Source organism: Amblyomma mixtum, chromosome 2 (assembly GCF_055824585.1).
Source record: "Amblyomma mixtum isolate Tamu chromosome 2, ASM5582458v1, whole genome shotgun sequence".
Lineage (NCBI taxonomy): Eukaryota > Metazoa > Arthropoda > Arachnida > Ixodida > Ixodidae > Amblyomma > Amblyomma mixtum.
The window spans coordinates 116,950,298-116,971,734 of NC_143013.1; the positions used below are offsets into that span (position 1 = coordinate 116,950,298).

A 21,437-nucleotide genomic window follows, 5' to 3' on the forward strand; every position below is an offset into this window, starting at 1 on the left:
AAAATACGTTAATGCGATCCCTCAGAATATACACAGAGTAACTTCACTCACTCCATCTTCTCTACATTAAGAGCATTTACCCTCTCAATTAAAGCTCTCGGTACAGGACCCGGCCGTGGCCCCTTCCAGTTCGGGCAAGTCGCAACAACTTTCTGATAATGTGACGCATTACTGCACGTTAAGGGCCCTCGAGTGGTTGCAACTACCCTCTTGAACATTTCTCACGGCCATCTTGCAGTTGCAATACCTTAGACTATAAATACTGCATCACTAAATTTATTCTTGGACCCACCAAATAAACTCATATCAAACTTCCTTTCTGGGAGCAGGATCGTCACCTGGGCTAAGCACTATGTTTACTAAGCTTGACGTTAGTTTTCAAAACCAACAGATTAAGTGGCAGGGGAAACGACAACGCAACAAAATTCGTGAACATGAGCATCGGTCTCAAAATTTGTAATGATGTACGAGACAGAGGTATACAGATTTGTGCAAAAGGCAACCTTTTTTTTATTTAGCGCTACCGAAGTTATAAATGCAGTCATATTTATTGAATATTTAGCTGCCACAGCCTGTCACATCTGCAGTGGTAGTTTACTGAAGTCTGACCTGATAGTTATTTTACAGAGCAAGAAGAAAATGATGGCGATTACACCCGCTGTAGTAACGATGACAAGCGCTAGCTGGTCCATCTTGAGCGTCTGCAGTTGTTGCATTCTGAAAAATTTTGTTCGCCACGTGTCAGAGATGTCGGCTGTGGATTGGGTTGGCAGGTTACAAAGACGCTTTGTGGTGTAAGAAATTAGTTGTTTCGGACTTAGCAGCTCATCGCACAGCTCGCTTGCGGTCATCAGCGTCCAGAAAGCATTCACTTTAAGTTCGATTAGGCACACTTTTGTTGCTATTGCATTGCCTATACTTGTAGGCTTCACAGCATGAAGCTATGCCTCGGATACACCCATAACCTTCCCGAAAAGCCTATGTTGTGCCACATCTAGTCTGGCGGGTTTGTCATGAATTCCTTTGGCACCTAGCGTGTGAGCGCGCAGGATGTCACGCCTTGCAGTCATTTCAGATGGCTACCTTGCCATGCGGTTCAAGGCGATGACGGCGCCTTGTTGTGGCCCCTCGAACCCCACCTGACGGCAACGAAATTAGCTCGAGGCCTGAGACACGAACTGTCTGAATGCGGCCCTCACGTTTGTGTGGACGCTGGATGGCGACAGCCGCTACTACTGCGTGGAGGCCAGGAACCGCCGCGATAAGGTTTAACGGTCCGAACTTGCAAATTAAGCCTTGGTTAACGAGAAAATGGCGAAGTATCATAAGTTTTTCCACGACGCGTTTTTATGTAAGATGTAGGTCAACCGGCCCAGCATCCTGTATTAACCGAAGTTCTATTTTGTACAATTCATTATTTATTGGCTCTGTTGCAAACTATAAGCATGTGAGCGCCTCAGGATCATGGGACGGTGTCATTCTAATGTGGACAACACGTGAATGAATGCAATCCCGGAATTCAGCCGGGCTTCAGGTGAGGATAACGATTTAATTCGTCACTCAAGCTCGGCATTTATTTTACCGCTTTCTAGGATCGCGCAACGGGACGAAAGAGAAGTTCTGAATGTTGTGAAGAACACGAGAACAAACCTCTTGAGGGTCAAGTAGGCATTAAGGCACCAAGCGTCATGATCGGCATGAAGACCCCTACGATCTAGCCCTTAGTGACAATGGCCCCGCCGCGGTGGGCCAGTGGTTATGGCGCTTGGCTGTTGACCCAAAAGACACGGGTTCGATCCCGACCGCGGCATTCGAATTTCGATGGAGGTGAAATTCTAGAGTACCGTGTACTGTGCGATGTCAGTGCTTGGTAAAGAACCTCAGGTGATCGAAATTTCCGGAGCCCTTCAATACGGCGTTCCTCATAGCCAGGTTCGCTTTGGGACGTTAAACCCACATAAGCCATCAGTTTAAGTAAAGACAATGGGGGAATGTGAAATGCAGGATCTGCGCAGTTTCTTTGAAAACCTGGCGGTGCATACCTATTCATTGAATAGGCATCGCTACATGTGCATTACAGGTTTTTTTTTAGGTTTTATTGGGGTTTAACGTCCCAAAGCGACTCACACTATGAGGGACGCCATAGTGAAGGGCTCCGGAAATTTCGACCACCTGGGGTTCTTTAACGTGCACTTACATTGTACAGTACACGGGCATAATTTAGCCTTCATCGAAATTCAGCCGCCGCGGCCGGGATCGAACCCGCGTCTTTAGGGTCAGTAGTCGAGCGCCGTAACCATTGAGACACCGCGGCGGGTGTACATGTGTATTACAGAGCATTATCACAGAGAAGCGTGCCCTCTTCGGTTCGATGAAAAAACTGGGTGTGGCTTAGCTTGGTTAAGCCTGGTAATTGCGAAGCAGTACGTGGTTCTCCTATTGTACCGCTTGTGGTGATGCTCTGGTTATGCTTATGCTAGTATGGCTCGCGGCCGTGGCTATGCGCCGCGCAAGGCAACGGCGTGAGATGGGGCCCCGTTTTTAAGCAGATGGTATGACGTCACGTAGCGCGCAGCGCCCCTGGTGAGAGGAGCGGGAGTCAGACCGTGGCTAGGCGCCGCGCAAGGCGACGGCGTGAGATGGGGCCCAGCGGGAGTCAGGCCACGGCCGTGGCTATGCGCCGCGCAAGGCGACGGTGTGAGATGGGGCCCCGTTTTTACACAGATCGTATGACGTCACGCATCGAGGTCACGCGAAAGGTCAAGCGTGGCTATGCGGCCGCGGCACGGCACGGGCTGAGGTGGTAGCGAAAGTAGTATTTCTTCGCAATAAAACTGTGTCCTCTTACCGCGAATGGAGCGGAATCGCATGGGCATTAAAGAAATACTAAGCGAAAAAGAAAAAAACCGCTAAACCTAAGCGGAAAGAAGTTGCGAAGAAAGCAGTAAATTGAAAAAGGTCACTCCTTAGGCTGCCTGTGAACTCTGCATTTACAACAGCCTAGTTTGTAGCCACCATGGATTGGAACAGCGCCCTTTTGCCTCTTTTATACAGATTGTCCCGAAGAGAGGCTCACAGAGACTGTGCGTCTCTCCGTGGAGCCGACTTCAGGGGCATAAAGTGCAAAATTTACTAATGCCCTCATCTTGGAAGGAGCCCTTATTCTAGCGGTTCTAAATTTTCAGGATCCGTTGCAGCATGGGCGCTTACAGTAGAGCGGAAGAGAAACACAGCAAATCTTCGATGGAACCTTCCCCAGCGGGGTTCTTACAGTGGCGTTGAAGTGACCTGGAAGTGCGGAGCTGTCCAGAGCGTTTACCGCCAGAAAATTATTTCCCCACCTTTCTTCAACGACCATTACCAATACACAGATATTTCAGGTGAGACAACAACAGTCTTTCAATTCTGTTCTTTTTAATCATGATTTTCTGAACATCGAATTACCTTTCTTTACGTAAAGAAATGTGCTGTTTGTTAGAACTCTAGTACGACAATAAGGTCCTAAAATAAAACGTAGATGGTTTTGATTAGTGCTTTCTTTCTTCCGTTATTCGCCTGAGAAACAGCCTGGTCAGCTGTGCTGTCGAAATTTGAAATAGCATTTATTTTTAATGCTTATTGTAGTCGTATTCTGCAGAACTCCAAGATGAAGGTTTTATCATGGTTTTCATTTTGCTAGCAAGGAGAGTGCCTAATATTTTCGCTTTTATTTTAATTCTCACTTTTCTTCTTGCAGAGCTTCACACTTACAGGGCCTGTCTCTCTTATATATGCTACAGAGTTTGTGAATAATAGTGCTTCTGGTTGGCTACAGCAACTGGCTCACAATTCAAGGGCTGGAAATTCATTTCTATATAGTTCATGCTAAATGTGTCAAGAAATGGAGCGTTATCAGCCATTGTACCGATTTTTTAGTTGTTATGTTTATTTCCTTTATTATATGTAATTTATTGCAGACCTTCTAACTTCGGGTGTCTGCATTTCGCTGCCGCGCGCTGTTCATTTTTCTTCAGCACATTGGTTCATTAAAACCACGTTAATTCCTTTGCGTCTATAGAAGCTACGCTGGTGTGAAAAAGTTAAGTGATGGCTGGAAAAGGCGGCCTGCAGTTCATGACGCCAAAGTCCTGGAGGCAGCATCAGAAGGCAGCAACAGACACCTGGCATGCTCAGGGCTTACAGTAGGCTCCAGGCAGGGCCAGGCCCCGAGGTAGATGGGCGAGGGTTCCAGCCGCGGAATGCTAAGGGGACGTTTCCGTGGACTGTGCACCAGGCAATCCCCGAGAAAGTGGTGTAGGTCGGCCGTGGTGCTTCAGCTGGTGGCATGGTTGGAATGCACAGCGGTGCAAAGGCGTGGTGAAAAGTTTGGAACCGGAATAAAGTGAGCAGCGCCTCCGTCTGGATTCTTCGGAGCACAGCGGCCTGCTTGCGCCAGAACTCAAGGCATGGCAGCTGGGGAAGGAGAAGGGGATTTGTTATGGCCGCGAGGTTGGTGGTCAGTTAATTTATTGCTGCTAAAAAGGTTTGTCACACGGTCTAAACTGGCGTCATTTTCAACGAGTGGCACTGACCCTGAGCCTCATGCGCACAACTTCACAAGACAAACTCTTCCGGCGCATACCTCTCCGTGTGAGACCTGCCCTGGGTTGCAGCAACAATTTGAGCCCATTGTGCGATCCAGACTCTTTAGTCTCTCTCTCTCTCTATATATATATATATATATATATATATATATATATATATAGCCTGCGAGAGCATTGTTGGGACCGTACTTCTAACCACGTGGGCCCGATCAAGCAGCAATCGTGAACAATCGACGAAGCCGACAACCTCGCGACGGCGGTGGTGAAGTGGGTGCTTGGAATGCTCCCCCCCTCCGAGCCTCAGCGGATTAGTGTAGCAGAGAAGGCAAGGGCCATTGTCAGCAGCAGGAATGTCAGCAGCAGGAATGTCAGCGGCCATTGTCAGCAGCAGGAATATCAGCAGCCAATGTCAGCAGCAACCCCAGCGGAAGCGGAGTGCAGGTGACTGGCAGCGGCGACGAAGGCAGGCGATGCCCAGGAGCTATTGTCCGAGCAACCACCGTGGATGCGGAGGCGACGTGGCGGCGCCGGTCACGCTGGCGGTTAATTGAAGACTTCTGTGTCCCCGACTCGCGTTCTGGACAATCGGCGGGGAAGCAAGTTCATTCACCTGCTGGAAGACTTCGGGAGATTCCTTTCCAGTCGGGTTGGATGAGTCAGCATCTCCCCTTTCCCATCGACCCAGCTGCGAGAGAGGTTAACAGCCCGCACCTGCCGTGCCATGGGTGGTAACACGAACATCCCCTTCGGTCCATCCGATTGGACAGTGCTCGTCGAACATTCATCCCCAGCCAGGGATCTGGGGAATCCGGACGATATTTAACTCGGCCGTGAGTGTGGCCGAGAGAAGCCTGCTAGCTCCAGTCGACTACGGTTGACGAAGACGTTTCCCTTCCACTGAGAGCCATTCTCAGTCCCGCTCTTTGTAAATAATGTAAATAAGTGTATAAAGTTTTCGTTGCCTTTCCTCGTTAAACCCAGTCTCCCATACTCCTCGTCCCATCACCGGTCCCCGGCCATGCTACCCGGGTCGCAACAACTGGTTGGCAGCGGTGGAATCGTCTGCGTGGTGTCAGTGCTCCGGTTTTGGTGAGTGTACTGCCTTCTCTCCTTGAGTATTGCCAGGCTTAGCATTTGTGCTGCTCTTCCTGGTAGTGTAAGTTGGTTGCAGTAGCCTGTTTGGATTTAAACCCTGCGCTGCACCAACAACATCCTTGAGAGACTTGCAATTACATTGTTACCGAGCACATAAGGGCAGTCATGGATTGGCGAAAGCTGCGGAAGATGGACCTGATCTCCTTATCGGGGGAATTAGGGATTCATTGTAGGATAACTATGAAGAAGTTGCAGGTTGTCAGTGCGATAGAGGACCTCGGTTTTGAGGATGAGGAGATAGCGGAGCACTGGGAGGAAATCAAAAGAAGAGAGGAATTAGAGGAACGAAAACGAAAAGAAGAGTTGAAGGATCAGAAAAGAAAAGAGCAACTAGAGGAACGAAAAAGAAAAGAGGAGTTGCAGGAACGAAGAAGAAAAGAGGAATTGGAATTAGCGGAACGAAAGAGGAAAGATGAGGTGGCGCGAGAAATGAAGCAACTAGAGGAGAAGCTAGCTGAAGTTCAGGCAGAAGCAGCAAAAGCGGAGCGAGAAACGCGAAGGCTTTTCATATGGCAAAGGGCCCGAGATCGGTTGAGGCTTTTCGAAGAGGCGAGAGCTTCAGAACTTTCCTCGGGAATTTTGAAGAGATATGTACGGAAGAGGAGCTAGATCAGGGCGAATGGTCATTGATGTTGCTGGCTATCATCCCTTGTGAGGTCAGTGCCGTATTGGCGCGACTGTCCGATGAGGATGCCCGCAACTAGGACAAGGCGAAAAGTGCCCTCTTCCAATACTTCAGAATTCATGTAGAGACCGAGTCTAAAGGCCGAAGTGATGGCAGCGAGCAGCGCTCCCATCGGTGCGTCAGCGACCAGCCAACGAGCCCCGCTTGGTCAGCTACGCACAAAATAGTTGCTCAGAAGAGCAGTGACAGGGCAGGTTCAAGCCCAGGAAGAACTGCCAGTTCAGCACAAACTGCGACAGATGATTTAAAGGCAGAGGTACCGCGCCAGATAGGCTGCAGGGAGGTTTTATGTCAACGAAATGACAAAACCAGAGAAGGTCCTCCGCCGGTGCAGTTAGCAAACAGTGGCAGTCAGGAAGTGGAGGCGATAATCTGCGGCACAGAGCGTGGCTGCCTTGGGTCACCTGACAGCGGCGCTGAAGCGCCAGGCCACAGCACAGCGTTAGCGGAAAAGTGCGTTGCCAAACAGATCGCCATTGCAACCCAGATAGGTTTAGGCGCGGCGCCGAAATGTATCCTCCCAGAAAGCTGTCGCGCACTAAAAGCGACAGGTGAAAGATCGATCGTAAGCGAGGAATGCGCATCGGCGCTGCACCAGAACAAAGGCACTGGCGATGATTTGTTTGAACACGCTGGCAACCAAGAATTGTGTCACAGGGCAATATCGAACCCTCAGAGCCATGCCGATTTGAAAGGGAAAGACGAGGCAAAGGCAGCTCAGGGTCAGATAGACTGCGAAAAATCTCATCTGAAAACAGCTGGTGAGACACCCGAGAAAGGTTCTTTGAAGGTAGATGACGACAGAGTCGCAGCGGCCCGCGACAGAACGCCAGGCAGTAAAGCACCGAGCTCAGACAAAATCTCTGAGGCGTGCGAATTTTCAGAGAGGTCGTTACCTAGCACTGACAGTAGGGCTCAGGTAGTTTCCCTACTGCTGAGAGTCTGGAGAGGCAAGCAAAACCGGACCGTCCCAACCAACGAGGACCTAAAACTCAACGTCTACCTTGACGGGACACCTATCCCCGAAAAGACAACAATAAGAATTTTAGGCATGTGGGTTCAATCCAACCAGCGCAGTACTCACACTTTTACCCTGCTCAAAGCAACAACACTACAAGTCTCACGCATGATCACCCGCATCACCAACAGGCGACATGGCATGCGTGAAGAGGACACACTCAAACTAGTCAGAAGCCTTGTAGTTAGTAGAATCACGTACAGCCTACCCTACCAGTGCCTCAACAAAAACGAAATACAACAAGCGGATGCCCTGCTACGCAAAGCGTATAAGACAGCGCTCCGACTTCCGCGCAACACGTCAACCGAAAAACTCATGGCCCTGGGATTACATAACACCTTTGAGGAGCTACGAGAGGCGCAGCTTGAGTCGCAAAAACTCAGGCTGTTGCAGACAACGACTGGAAGAGCGCTCCTGCAGAGGCTCGGATACCGCGAGCAGATGCGAGAAATGACGAGGACGGCAACGATCCCCGACGAGCTTCGCAAGACCCTCAAGGTAGCGCCAATACCAAAAAACATGGATCCCAATCTCCATCGAGGCAGAAGAGAAGCGAGGGCCGACTTCATCGAAAGAACATACGCTCCTCAAGCCACGACCGTGTATGCAGACGCGTCTTGGAGAGGAGGAGACACCAAAATCGCTGTGGCGGCGGTGGTCGATTCGTCTTTACGCGAAATGACCAGCGCGTCTCTCCGAGGCTGCACAGCTGCAGAGTCCGAGGAAGTAGCCGTTGCTCTAGCGGTGGCGGAGGGCTATAGAACCGGGCGGTCGCTAACAATACTCACCGACTCTCAAACAGCCTGCCGAAATTACATGAATGGCAGGATAGGTCGTCACGCGCTCCGTATACTCCTCGCAGCGAGCGACAGAATTAAAAACCAGGAAGAACAAAGCGACAAGATCCCACACAAAATTGTGTGGGTACCGGGGCACACGGGGGTGGCAGGGAACCAAGAGGCCGACAGGATAGCTCGAGGATACATTACTTTCCGAGCATCCGATGAGCCCGCGGAACTCGCGCCAGCACCCAGGGATTACTCGGCCATACTACAAAACTACAGAGGCAGAAGATTGCGGTATCCCCCACCGCACAAATCTCTCAGCAGAGAGGAAGCTGTCACTTGGAGACAATTACAAACAGGCTCTTTCCCAAACCTACATATACTAAACAAAATGCACCCTACCATATACGCGGACAAATGTCCCTGGTGCGACGGAAAACCTACTCTCTATCACATCACATGGGCCTGCCAAAAGATAGACGTGGTCCCCAAAATACAAAACCCGAGTGCGGAGCAGTGGGAGACTCTGCTGTCCAGCGACCGCTGTGAAGACCAAGAAGGTCTGGTACAGCGAGCTCAACGGGCGGCAGTGGCCAGCGGAGCCCTGGACTGAGGGCAACCGACCACTGATTAGAGGCGGACGACTTCGACAGAGAAGACTCCTGGGGGTAAAATCAAGGAGAAAACGTCTCTGAAGATGCTCCCAACCCGCAGGAAAAAGGACTAGAGTAAAATAAAGTTTTTCCTTCCTTCCTTCCTTCCCTACGCGAGGAAAATTCCGCACGCGACGAGCCTCCGGGAATTGCTGTGTTGGCTTTTGACGCTGCGGCGAGGGCCGGCACCTTAACAAGTGACGGCACCGCAATACCAGAAAGCAGTCATGCGGTGAAAGCGACAGGTGAAAGATCGATTGTTAGCGAGGAATGCGCATCAGCGCTGCATCAAAACAAAGGTCATCTCAAGGATGAGGGAACGACAGCCGCTCGCGACCGAACACCCGACAAAGAGCAGCTCCGTGTAAGCAATGTCGCAGCGGCTAGGTACAAACCGCAGGAGAGCGAACCATCGTGTTCAGCGGATATCACGGGAGCGAGCGGTGGTTCAGATGAGCCGTCGCCTGGCACTCTGGGCAAAGCGCAAGTGGCTTTGCTGCGCGGGAAAATTGGCGGAAACGATGAGCCTTTGAGAAATGATGGCTCGACTAAGGCGAGAGCCAGCAGCTTAGCATTTGTTTGCAACACGGGAAATGTTGACAGAAAAAGGTCAACCGGCGAAATTTCCGGAAAACGGCTACGCGTGAAGGCATGTGACGCGGGCGGCATGCTGGGGAGAAGGGTACCAGGTCGTCCCACAAAAGAGCGCCACAGAAGACCCGCGAGTCGGAGGGGGCCGCAACCTGCAGGGCGTAGGCCACTTGCTCCATTGTTGGACCGCAGCAAGGGTTGTCATGAGACATGTGACACCTGCTGCTGGCTGAAGAAAGAAGCGCGCGGCCGCCAGACAAAAGGACGCCGTAGAGCGCGCGCGGGTCATACAGAGACGAGACATGCAGGGAACCGAGAGGGGAAAGCTTCTCGTGTAAAGCTTTTTCAGCGCTGCCCGGGCTGGTCATGCCAGTCGCAAAGAGACGGAACTAATCAGCCCCGCAGCTTTTTGGAAACCGTAGCTGGTAGAACGGCAGCCCGACCACGCCGAGCGCGGCTGAAGTAAGGGTATTCCAGGAATACATGCGTCTTGTATTTGATGTTTGTTTTTTTTTATTCATGTACGGCAGAAAAACGGAAACGAAGTGTTGAGCTTTTATGCCTGTGCGGGATTTTGTACTTCGTGTTTTCTGGCCGTAATGATGTAGCTTAAAGACGCTTGTTAATTATCAGCGTAAAAGAGTTTTTTGTATGACAGCATTGGAGGTTTTGTAAGGGAGAGTTCCAGAGTGTAGGTTATGTATGTTGTTTGTGTGTTAGGTATAGATTAGCGCTTGAGATTACGTGAGCAGTAGTGGAGCTCTACTGTCTCCTCGTCTGATCTATCGGGGCCGTTTGTCTGTGAATCGCAACGGCAGCTGTAATTTCTCCAGAACAAAACCTGTTTCAAAATTGCAAAATGCGATGGCATTTTATCGTCCGCATAGGTCACGTTCTTCGCCCGCAGCTCACCCAACCAGACCGCCTGAGGGGGGAGCCAAAAAGGGGAGTTAATTGAGCAGCACAGCTTGAGGCCTTGTTCTTTGTTTGCCTGGCACGACTCGGGAGAAGGGTGGTGCTCTTGCCTTGCCGGGGTGGGGGCATTGTGCAGATTTGACCACTAATGCTCTACCTGAGACCCTTGGCCTGCAGACACCGACCCTTGGATCACCCAGGAAACAGAGGACCTGCCTGGCTGATGCGGCCTCTTCAGAGGACAGCGAGGAGCTGTAGCCCCTTTCGAGGCCTCTACCTGGCGGCGGACGAGCTGTTGTGACCGTACTTCTAACCACGTGGGCCCGATCAAGCAGCAATCGTGAACAATCGACGAGGCCGACAACCTCGCGACGGCGGTGACGAAGTGGGTGCTTGGAATGCCCCTCCCCTCCGAGCCTCAGCGGATTAGTGTAGCAGAGAAGGCAAGGGCCATTGTCAGCAGCAGGAATGTCAGCAGCAGGAATGTCAGCAGCAGGAATGTCAGCAGCAGGAATGTCAGCGGCCATTGTCAGCAGCAGGAATGTCAGCAGCCAATGTCAGCAGCAACCCCAGCGGAAGCGGAGTGCAGGTGACTGGCAGCGGCGACGAAGGCAGGCGATGCCCAGGAGCTGTTGCCCGAGCAACCACCGTGGATGCGGAGGCGACGTGGCGGCGCCGGTCACGCTGGCGGTTAATTGAAGACTTCTGTGTCCCCGACTCGCGTTCTGGACAATCGGCGGGGAAGCAAGTTCATTCACCTGCTGGAAGACTTCGGGAGATTCCTTTCCAGCCGGGTTGGATGAGTCAGCATCTCCCCTTTCCCATCGACCCAGCTGCGAGAGAGGGGAACAGCCCGCACCTGCCGTGCCGTGGGTGGTAACACGAACATCCCCTTCGGTCCATCCGATTGGACAGTGCTCGTCGAACATTATTCCCCAGCCAGGGATCTGGGGAATCCGGACGATATTTAACTCGGCCGTGAGTGTGGCCGAGAGAAGCCTGGTAGCTCCAGTCGACTACGGTTGACGAAGACGTTTCCCTTCCACTGAGAGCCATTCTCAGTCCCGCTCTTTGTAAATAATGTAAATAAGTGTATAAAGTTTTCGTTACCTTTCCTCGTTAAACCCAGTCTCCCATACTCCTCGTCCCATCACCGGTCCCCGGCCATGCTACCCGGGTCGCAACAGCATGAAGAGCTTGACTGCTACTTCGTTAAAGGAAGCATTATTAATTGACTCGACTTTCCATCGGAGGACCGATCTTTTTCAAAGCACAACAGACTGCGTCGTCTGAGGTCATGACCTATATATATATCGCTAACAATTTCCCGAGCTACATAGATGATTGTCGTCGACCTGTATTATTGCAGTAGTAGTAGTAAAAGGCCTTCAATCGACCATAATTTATAGGCAGAGCATGTCGACCACCTGGGTGACCAGAAGTCGCTGTTCTTCCTCCCCTTCAGCATAAACCCTTGCATGAGTGAGGCCAGCAGGATCAGCAATATTATGGAAGGCATTAACGATTATGGCTTCCAGATGCTCATCGCAAAGAATCCCCAGACTTTGTCCGACGTCATCAGCTCCTTCCAAAGGTCCGATGAGCTCTGCGAACAGCGCCTTTCCACCCCGCGTGCCGGCTTTCAGGAGGCCACGCTTCCAGCTTGGCTCTTCCCGTGGACGATGATCTTGACCACCAGTCGCCCCTCCAGCATATTCAGCAGTTTGTCTGTGAGAAATTCGCACGCCAGCTGTCCTTGTCTACCTGCTCGTCTAAGCCTGCGCCATCGCTGACTCTTAACCTCCAGCGTGTCGTAGAGGAGGAGGTCGCTGAGGTACGGCCATCTCCTCCACAGCAGCCACTCACCGCGGCTCCTCTAACGTACGCTGATGCTGTGGTCCGGTCGCGGGCCTCACCTGCTGCGCCTGTCTACAAGCCACGTCACCACCTGTTGGAACCCCAGCGACCTGCAACCTTAACTCAGGTGCCGGCCCCCGATCACGCGCAGCTCTATCCTTGGCGCACGCAAGACAATCGACCTGTTTGCTACGCACTTGGAGTCGCTGGCCACGTGGCTCGTTTGTGTCGCAGTCGTGACCGCCGTCAGTACGAATATAGGCGTTAGCGCATGCATAACCTTGCGTCGTCCTCCTCGCCTGTGTCACATAAGCCGCCTACGGATTCCTGTTCTCCTAGTTGCCATCTCCGCTCCCATCGCTTGCCGTCTCCTGGCCGTCGTTCCCGTTCTCCGATGCTCCGCCGCCAACCCGCCGTACACGTGGAAAGCTAACGGGCGCAGTTCTGACCTTCGCTATCCCGTTTTTCGCGCGCTGTTTTCTCTATTTAAACATTGTGCTTAGTGAGTTAGGTACTGTTTTATCGTATGTTACCAGAATTACCTTGCCCTCACGCACGACACACTTCAATAAGTGTTTTGAGGATGGATCCTCCGCGATCCTTGTAATGTAATGTTACTGTGGGTCTTAAACTTCACATCAAGACAATATTCGGTGGTCTGAGAAGTCGCTGCAGCTAAAAAAGCTTCTCAGCTCATACCCCTTCTCACACGCTCGAAACTTGGGACATTCGCGCAACCTAACAACATGAACCTTGTAATTCGTTGCAGAAAGCGCCTGCCTCAAGTGAGTTCGGCGAAGTCACTCTAATCTTCTCGAAACCTATGGCGTTGTACACACGTCTTCCCCGGGCGGCACAAACACCTTTGTAGTACCAATGGGGCAGAGAGAACAGATCTGGAAACCGCTGGTTTCATCTGAACCTGCCCAGTATGGGCTCACCATCTCTAGCCACACCTTCCAGGCAGCGCGTTCTCAGTGATGCCCTCCGTCCGCTAAATCCCCGACTCACTAAGGCTGTTAAACGTGCCTTATTTCTTGATGCAGGTCAAGGCGGCAACTACGTAGGAATCCTCGGGGGCTCATATGATGTATTGTCCTGCTCTTCATCATGTAGTTGGCTGATGAAACACCTGTCGCGCACCGTCGCCATCTTTTCGCATTGCAAAAGATTGCGCATGACGAAGCTTGACGCATGCGCACTTTATAGGTTCATTCCGAATAAGGCGTTTGTCCCCCTTTCAACGCCGTGCCGCGGGAGCCCGGTGGGCACGCTTCTAAACTTTCTTCGGGGAAGAACGGGGGGGTGGGGGGGAGGCTCCTGCTGTATCCATGGAACTGATGATCTATGGAACGGTGAGGACAAATCTTTTTATTTTCTTTTAAATGTTTCAGCGTGGGCTCTCTATAGCTAGCCACGTAGCATTGGTCAAAGGAACCCTCTCGCTCTAAATTTGTTTTGAGCGCTAGCCACAAAACCTTAAGGGGACAATTAAGCTCCGCCATAAGGGCATGACAACAGCGTCAGTAGGTTAATACATATAAGTGCGGAATTCACCATTCCCTGCTTTTCATTCATAGACCGCTGGGAGACCTCATACCACTCCTGGCGCAGTGGTGCAGCGGTTAAGCGGTGCACCATTAGCCCTGCGATGGCAGGGGCTGCATCCATTTTGAGCATGTCCGATCCACGTCGTTGCTCTTCCCGAGCAACCTCTTGCAACCAGTGAACTGCCAGCTGCCTCGGTGATGGCCTTGTGATGACGTCAGAAGGTCACGTGACCTAGGCGGGCATCTAGGCAGGTTGCCCACAACCCGGTGGGAACACATAGTGACGTCACAGATTACAGGTAAATGGCTGAGGGAAAGCTCTAGTGCTGACAAATGCATCGTTGGTCGCATAATTCTCATGACCGGAAGTGATGTCCCAGAACAGAAGGGTCAACTATGCGTTTCATTCTATCTTCATTGCGTTCGTGTCAACTTCAGACACCTTCAGGAAACTCAACCATCACCTAAATGACCGGAAGGGATGTCAGTTGAGTGCAGATAGAGTGTGGAGGACCGGCAATAACCACGAAAGAATGACACAAAGCTTGACAGCAGTCGAACAAAAGCGTCGCCATGTTTATAGAAGATAGACATGTCTATTCCACCGGGCTGACCCTGCCATGCCCGAGGCAACGAAGGTACGCCACCTCATGCGGGGTGTGAAGGAGCAGCTCTTCACGGTCCTCACACGCGACCCTCCAACGGCCTCCACTGGCTTGCCCGAAGAAGGCACGGGCATGGAACATTCCTTGCAGGAACGCAGTGCGCAGTACGGTCGTCAGGGCAGAGCTCAAGCCACCAATTACTGTGCGTCACTGCCAGTCATCGGGGACGAGGCACTTCGGGAGCTTGTGCTGAGAGTGGTCCGCGAAGGACTGCGCAAACTCCACTTAGATGCTTCACCTGCAAGTGTTGCAGCTGTAGCCGGTGCCGTCTGTGACGAAATTAAGACGAGCGGTGCAGTCACTGCTGGCACCACAGCCGGAGCCGTTCATCATTAGCTACAGCGAAGCCCTGCAGAGACCTGCGCCGGTGCCACATGCATTCCGTCCTGCTGTCAAGTCAACGCAAGGGTACCTTCGACCCATCGAGCTGCGTGACCCGCGCCCTGTTCTACGAAAAGTGGACGTGCGGCACACCCAACAGCTGGCCGCTAGCTATGCTATCATTGCGGGGAGCCAGGTCATGTCCTCCGCAACTCCCCATACCGGAGGATGGTCTTAAGAGGCTTTCCACCGGGCGCATCTCGACCGCGCTATGGTGAGAGGCCACAGGGCACTGAACAGTACCTTTCCGATCTCGTGTTGCCCTCGACCCTGCCACGACGTGAGTCTTGACATCAACAAGACGAATTGCTTCGCCCAGTATGCATCATCCTCTGGTCAATTCAGAAACACGGCCCCCCCCCCCCCCCCCCACCGGGAGAACTCAAGACGGCGTCCTCCTGGGGTCCTCCGGTGTGGGTCGCAGCCGGAGAGATTGAACAGCCTCCATCTAACGACTTCATGCGATGACCTCATCCGCCGACCTCAAAAACGATCTCCTCGGCAACTCCACCGACGAGCACATCGACGACCCCACCGGCGCCCACATCAACGACCTCAACGACGACCTCAACGACGACGGCACCGAGGACCTCACCAATGAGTTGTAAGAGTATGGTTTCCGCCGCCGAAATTCTACTTGCCGCCGACAGCTACGACGTGGATACCAAAGAGGACTTTTCTGTCATGAGCAGCAGCTAGCCACGACCTTTCGAAAGGTTCTAACACCTTGGTCCGGGCCGCAGATACGTACAGCTGGTTGCCATGTGACAACGACGATTTCTGTCTGCCCCTGTCGCATACAAATCCGTGGTACCACTTTCATTGGCTCTTTTACTGTGTCACGAGAATGCTCCAAGCAATTTATTCTCGGCATGGCCTTCCATAGCGAGTATGGGGCAGTCATCAGCCTGCAGGAGCAATTGGTGTCGTTTTCGACCCAGCCAGCTGTTGATACCGACCCCGAGCCGCACATAGTAGCACTATGCGTCTCTGACGACCGCATAACGATACCGCCGATGGCAAGCAAGTTTGTCACAGTGCACTGTGATAACAGATTCGGGACTCGGTTCATTGCCGAAGCGAATATGTCGCTGCTACTATCTCTGCAAGTTTGCGTTGCTCTCGCCCTTGGCGAGCTTGTTCATGGGCGTACCGAGCTCCTAGTGACCAACTTTAGTTGTAAAACCCAACTTCTAGCGAAAAAAAGTGGCTGCGGCTTAGCTCGGCTAAGCCGGGATATACGCAGCGAAAGCATTTGACACAGCTGGTGAAGCGAGCGGAGGCGAGCGCAACGACGAGGCAAGCGGTGTGACGTCATACCAAACGGCGGCGGTGGCACCGCGGCGAGGCGCGCGGTGTGACGTCATGCCAGGTCGATCTCTCAAGGTCGATCTCTGTGCCTCCTCGGAGCACTGCCACAGTGAAATCGCAAGTTCGTGGCCAATGTAGCTTTCGCTACAAAAGCAGTGATTGCTCAATTTGAAGAACTTGGCGTGTATGCCGGCCAGTGTGCCTTATCCACCACAACGAACCCCAGAACAGCGGAACAGGGCACGGTAACAGCCATTAAGACTGACGTGAACCCGGAAATTCTGCACAGTCAGAAACGCCGTAGGGAAAGCCTTATTGTCTCTTTCCGCGACTGTTTTGCGACGACCAGACGCCAATAACTAAGCACCGCATTATAGTCGATGGTGACCAACGACCGCTATGTCAGCCTCTTTATCGTGTTTCGTCGAAGGAACGTGATATCATCCGCCGCCAAGTTGCCCAAAATGCTCCACGACGACGTCATACAACCATCGACGAGCCCCAGGACATCGCCTGTTGTCCTCGTAGCAAAGAAATACGGCATCGTGCGGTTCTTCGAAGATACAGACGTCCCAACAACGTTACTAAAAAAGGATGGCTATCCGCTGCCGCGCACTGATGGCTTCGTAGACCGCCTCCGCCACGCCACCTACGTTTCGTTACTCGACTTGCGTAGCGGTTATACTGGCAAATTGAGGACGACGAACGTAACCGAGAAAAGACCGCCTTCGTTACGCTTGACGGATTGTACGAATTTAAGGTGCTTCCTTTCGGCTTCTGTTCAGCCCCTGCAGCGTTTCAACGTATAATGGACACCGTTCTATCTTACCTGAAGTGGAAGTCCTGCCTTGTGTATCTCGACGGCGTCGTAATTTTCCCACGCGTTCGAGGAGCACCTGAAGCGTTTGCGCGCTGTTTTCGAGGCGCTTCGTTCCGCGGGTGTCTCTCGAACTTCTGTCTCTGCTCTCTCAGTGTGTCTCGAAGTTCCACTTCGCATTTAGGGAGCTCAAGTTTCTTGGTCACATCATGAGCGCCCAGGGCGTTAGCCCCGACCCAGAAAAGTCGGCAGTCGTTGCTGCATTCCTACAGCCAACATATAAACAAAACTTGCGTCGTTTTCTGGGGCTCTGCGCCTATTATCGGAGGTCCGTTCAAAACTTTCCAAGCTCGCTAGCCACCCACTCGCCTGACCAAAGACCCCGAGCCCTTCTTCAGGGGCCAGAATCAGGAAAAAGCCTTCACAGAACTTAAGGCCCTCCTCCAATCTACGCCTATCCCTGACCACTTCAACGAGGAGGTTGACACGGAAATGTACATATATGCCAGCAAGGTTGGCCTTGGTGCCGTGATTGTAGAGTATGGCAAGATGGTGTAGAACGCGTGATCGCATGCGCAAGACGCACATTGTCCTGTTCCGAAGTGAATTATTCCACCACAGAAAAGGTGTGTCTGGCTGTTGTGTGGGCAGTCACGAAATTTCGTCCGTACCTCTACGCCCGGCCGTTTCGAGTCGTGAGCGATCATAACTCCTTGTGTTGGCTTGCGAAACTGAAAGATGCATCCGGGCGGCCTGCTCGCTGGAGCCTTCGTTTGCAAGAGTTCAACGTCAAAATCGTTTATAAGTCAGGTCAGAAACATAGCGATTCTGACTTTCTCTCCCGAGCTCCTCTTCCGTGCCCACCCAATAAGCTCGAAGACGATTCAGCTCTCCTCGGCGCTGTCACCTCAGCCGCCCTTGCCCGACACCACAGGGCAGTCTGCGAACTGCTGCCCCTCATCGAGTACCTCGAAGGAAACGCTCTGGTCATTGGCTGATGCAATGGCCGTTGCAACTTTACTTTTCATACCCTCGCTCTGTATTTTCGTGACTCCAAACCGTTCCGTGGTGGTCTGGTAATTGCCACAACGTCTCCCCTTTCCAGTGCCGGGGGTCTCGGAAAACCTTTACCTTGGGCTGGGTTCACTTTGGCATGTTCCACGTCATCGCTGCCAGTACCGCTTGGCTTATCGCACCGCATTATTGGAATGCGCATCAATCCACTGAAGCGAAGTTGGATCCAGGGCTTGTTTTCCTTCCTCATCGACTTCTTGAGGGCTCCCAATAATTTCTTGAGCACCATGCAAACCGGGTGCACGTCTACACCGACGGCTCAGTGAACCCTATCAGTTCTTCGGGCTCAGTGGTCATCCGCGCAAAGAATACAGCAATTAGAGTTAGGACAGCTCTTCACTCTTCTTCGACGGGTGCAGAACTCGCCGCTCCTCGTGTCGCTGTTGAACACATCAATCAGCAGCGCCCTCAGCAGTGGTCTATTTTCACAGATTCCAAAGCTGGCCTCCAAGGCTTACAAGCTGCTCTTCGCCATGGAGCCCATGAACAACTGATGGCGGAAATTCTACCAATACATCACTCTGCCATCAACAAAGGACATGACATAATCTAGCAATGGCTATCGAGGCACAACGGCATCGCAGGCAATCTCCGCGCTAAGTGCTCACCACGACGGCGATTTAGTGTCGATCGAGATCAGACGCAGCGGGCAGGTTTCGCTCACTTGCGCGGGACATCACGCTTACCACGTGGAATTCCGGCCAATTGTCCAATTCACATTTAAAATCCTTGGACCCAGATCTGAAGCTCCGGCTTCCATCCGGCCTACCACGACGTGAAGAAACTTTGCTGTGTCGCCTCAGGCTTGGTGTAGCTTTCACCAACCATTACTCTTTCTTAATCGGTATGGCTGATAGCCCTGCATGTGCCATCGGCGGATATGACGAGACTATATCCGATATTCTTTGTGACTGCCCTGCCTACAGCGCCGGGAAGCAGTCTCTCAGCCGTACGCTGGAGCGTCTACATCCACTCCCACTGACTGAAGTGGAGTTTCTCGGCCACTGACCGCAGCGATCGTCGGCGGTGAAGGCCTCCAAGGCACTGCGCCGCTTCATGCGAATTTCTGGCCTACATGATAGGCTGTGACTTTAAGGAACGCTGACTTTTCGTAGTGACTTCAATTTTCTGCTACTCTCTTTTCTTTTTCATTTTTTGATCCCCTCAGCCCTTTCCCCTCCGTGTAGGGTAGCCAGCCGATTATTCTTCAGGTTAACCTCCCTGCCTTTCCTCTACTGCCTCCTCCTCCTCCCAACTTGGATTTCATCGGCATCGTATCCTGCGGTCCTCTTCATGTCCCCAGGGCGAGCACGTCTGCCAACTGTCGTATAATTCCAGTTTCTTGGCTCACATTTTAGTGGTTGGTATCCACGTGCTCGTGAAAAAACCGTGTATCCAATCACTCTGAAGGTTTGCCTTTGCAGCCGCCGAGGTGATGACGACAACGAGACTTTAGATGCACTTCGTCATTTCTAGTTAGAGGCCGGGCAGAGGGGGGGGGGGGGGGGGGTGCAAAGCCACACCGCTCACATTCTCACATTCTGCCAGCGCCGCCCTGCGGCCACGCGTCATGACTTGGCTTGTGCTGGAGCGAGCAAGACGGTGCTTCCTGCCTGGTGCGCGCTGCTTTTCTGCTTGGCCGTCTGATTAAAAGCCCCTTTATGAGTCTCGATACCTTTGTCGGCGACAATACAATCTGATTAGGTGTCTCGGCGAGTTCCTGCTAAGTATGTACATGCTTTAGAGAAATAATTCATTAGGTCTGGCAGTTCCGCAACTAGGGAAGAATGGAATACGCACCTGTGCTCTACCAGCCCTTGGGATTGCTTCACGGCGCACCGAGTTCAGTGGTTCCTTCTAGTACTGTCCTTCGTGACTGCGTCGTTGGTACAGTACAATATTAAATACGTTGCTTCCTCTTGACTCTTTAACACAGAGGTGGACGTCATCTGAACAACAAAATGCCATGCATTCTCAAAATGAGCTTGTGCGAGTTTTTCATTACTACACATGAGTAGTGCTCATTAGTACAGCAGCAAAGAAGTTCAAGGAATCTTGGAGCGGCTCTTCCGAGTACAACATTCGGGAAATATATTTTTTCGTGTAGTGTTGGTCGGAAAGTCGTGACAATTCCTCTGTTTTCACAACGTAATTTATAACTAGGAAAATATTAATCTATCTATCTACATAACAAACATCCAGTTTTTTTTCCACATAATCGGGCTACTGCGGCTGCGGCGACAGGATGGCATTGCGGTGCCGGGGCCTTTTCGAGTGAGTGGGTAACCTTTCTTACATGGGCCTCTATCTTCCTCCTTTGGATGATAAAAAGTGCCCTCATAACCTGAAAAAAGTGGATCATCATCATCATCATCATCAGCCTGACTACACCCACTGCAGGGCAAAGGCCTCTCCCATGTCTCTCCAATTATCCTTGTCCTTTGCCAGTTGCGGCCACTGTGCTACCTTAATCCCACGGGGATTGTTCTCACTGTTAGCTCAACGGCGTACGCTGTAATCAGCGCGTCACAACAGGCGTAGCTGTTCAAGTGTCACTACTGCACGTCGTTCCAAACAAGAATTTTCGCCAACCGCAGGGCCACTAGGTGCGATTGCGTGCCTCTGGTGATCGGTCACATGTGCGAATCTTGATAACTCGGCACTCTACCACCTTTGTAGGCATTAAGCTGAGGTGTTCTAAACTGGGTTTGCCCGCGAAAGTGTGCACCGGGTTTACGAAGCCTATTCCAAGCGCACATTCCTTTCTATTTTTTCTATATTTGTGGTGGGTGTCTTGCGTGTTGTGTGTGGGCTGGCGTCCAGACCACTAGGCCATGACTGATAACGAAAGTGCAATGGCTTCCCAACTCCTCATTCTTAAGCCAAATTTAGCGGAGAGTCACTGAATGCAAATAATAATATTTTTTTTTCTTTCTTTCGCCGCACTTGTCGCCGGTCACTTCTAATACTTTTTTATACTCGCCATGCTACGAGAGCAGATTTTTCGGCCTGAGTCGCTTTGGGATGTTAAACACCAATAAACAAACAAACTTAGCTTTTCTGCTGCTTGCTGGTGTGTTAACAGTCCCGATCTCTGGCTTCACAAACCAATGCTCCGGCGCGCAGCATCCTCTGCTGCATGTTCTGCACTGTGCTAGGGTTTGGCATGTCGTGGACGCTGGCCATTTGTAGAATTTCTCTGTACACCGAAATAAAAACTATCTTCACTGTTTTCCGCATGCCTTCAGCGTAGTGTGGGAGGTAAGCCAACCTTAAAAAGTGGCAACATGAGCGCTGCTCGTATTAAGGCAGGGAAAGATGGAAGAACGAATCATCAGGTTGCATCTCGTGTTGTTGACCAGATGATTATTTTGTCTATGCGCCATGAAACAATAAT

General features: G+C 51.8%; 1 protein-coding gene across 1 annotated transcript in view; it reads left to right on the plus strand.

Moving 5' to 3' along the window:
• LOC149360687 (uncharacterized) overlaps positions 1 to 21,437 on the plus strand; it is a 79,314-nt gene that overhangs the window by 55,231 nt on the left and 2,646 nt on the right. Inside the window, exon 11 of the mRNA XM_089569379.1 lies at positions 3,186 to 3,380. Coding sequence (XP_089425505.1) covers positions 3,186 to 3,380 — 195 coding nt within the window. The remainder of the gene's footprint in view (positions 1 to 3,185; positions 3,381 to 21,437) is intronic.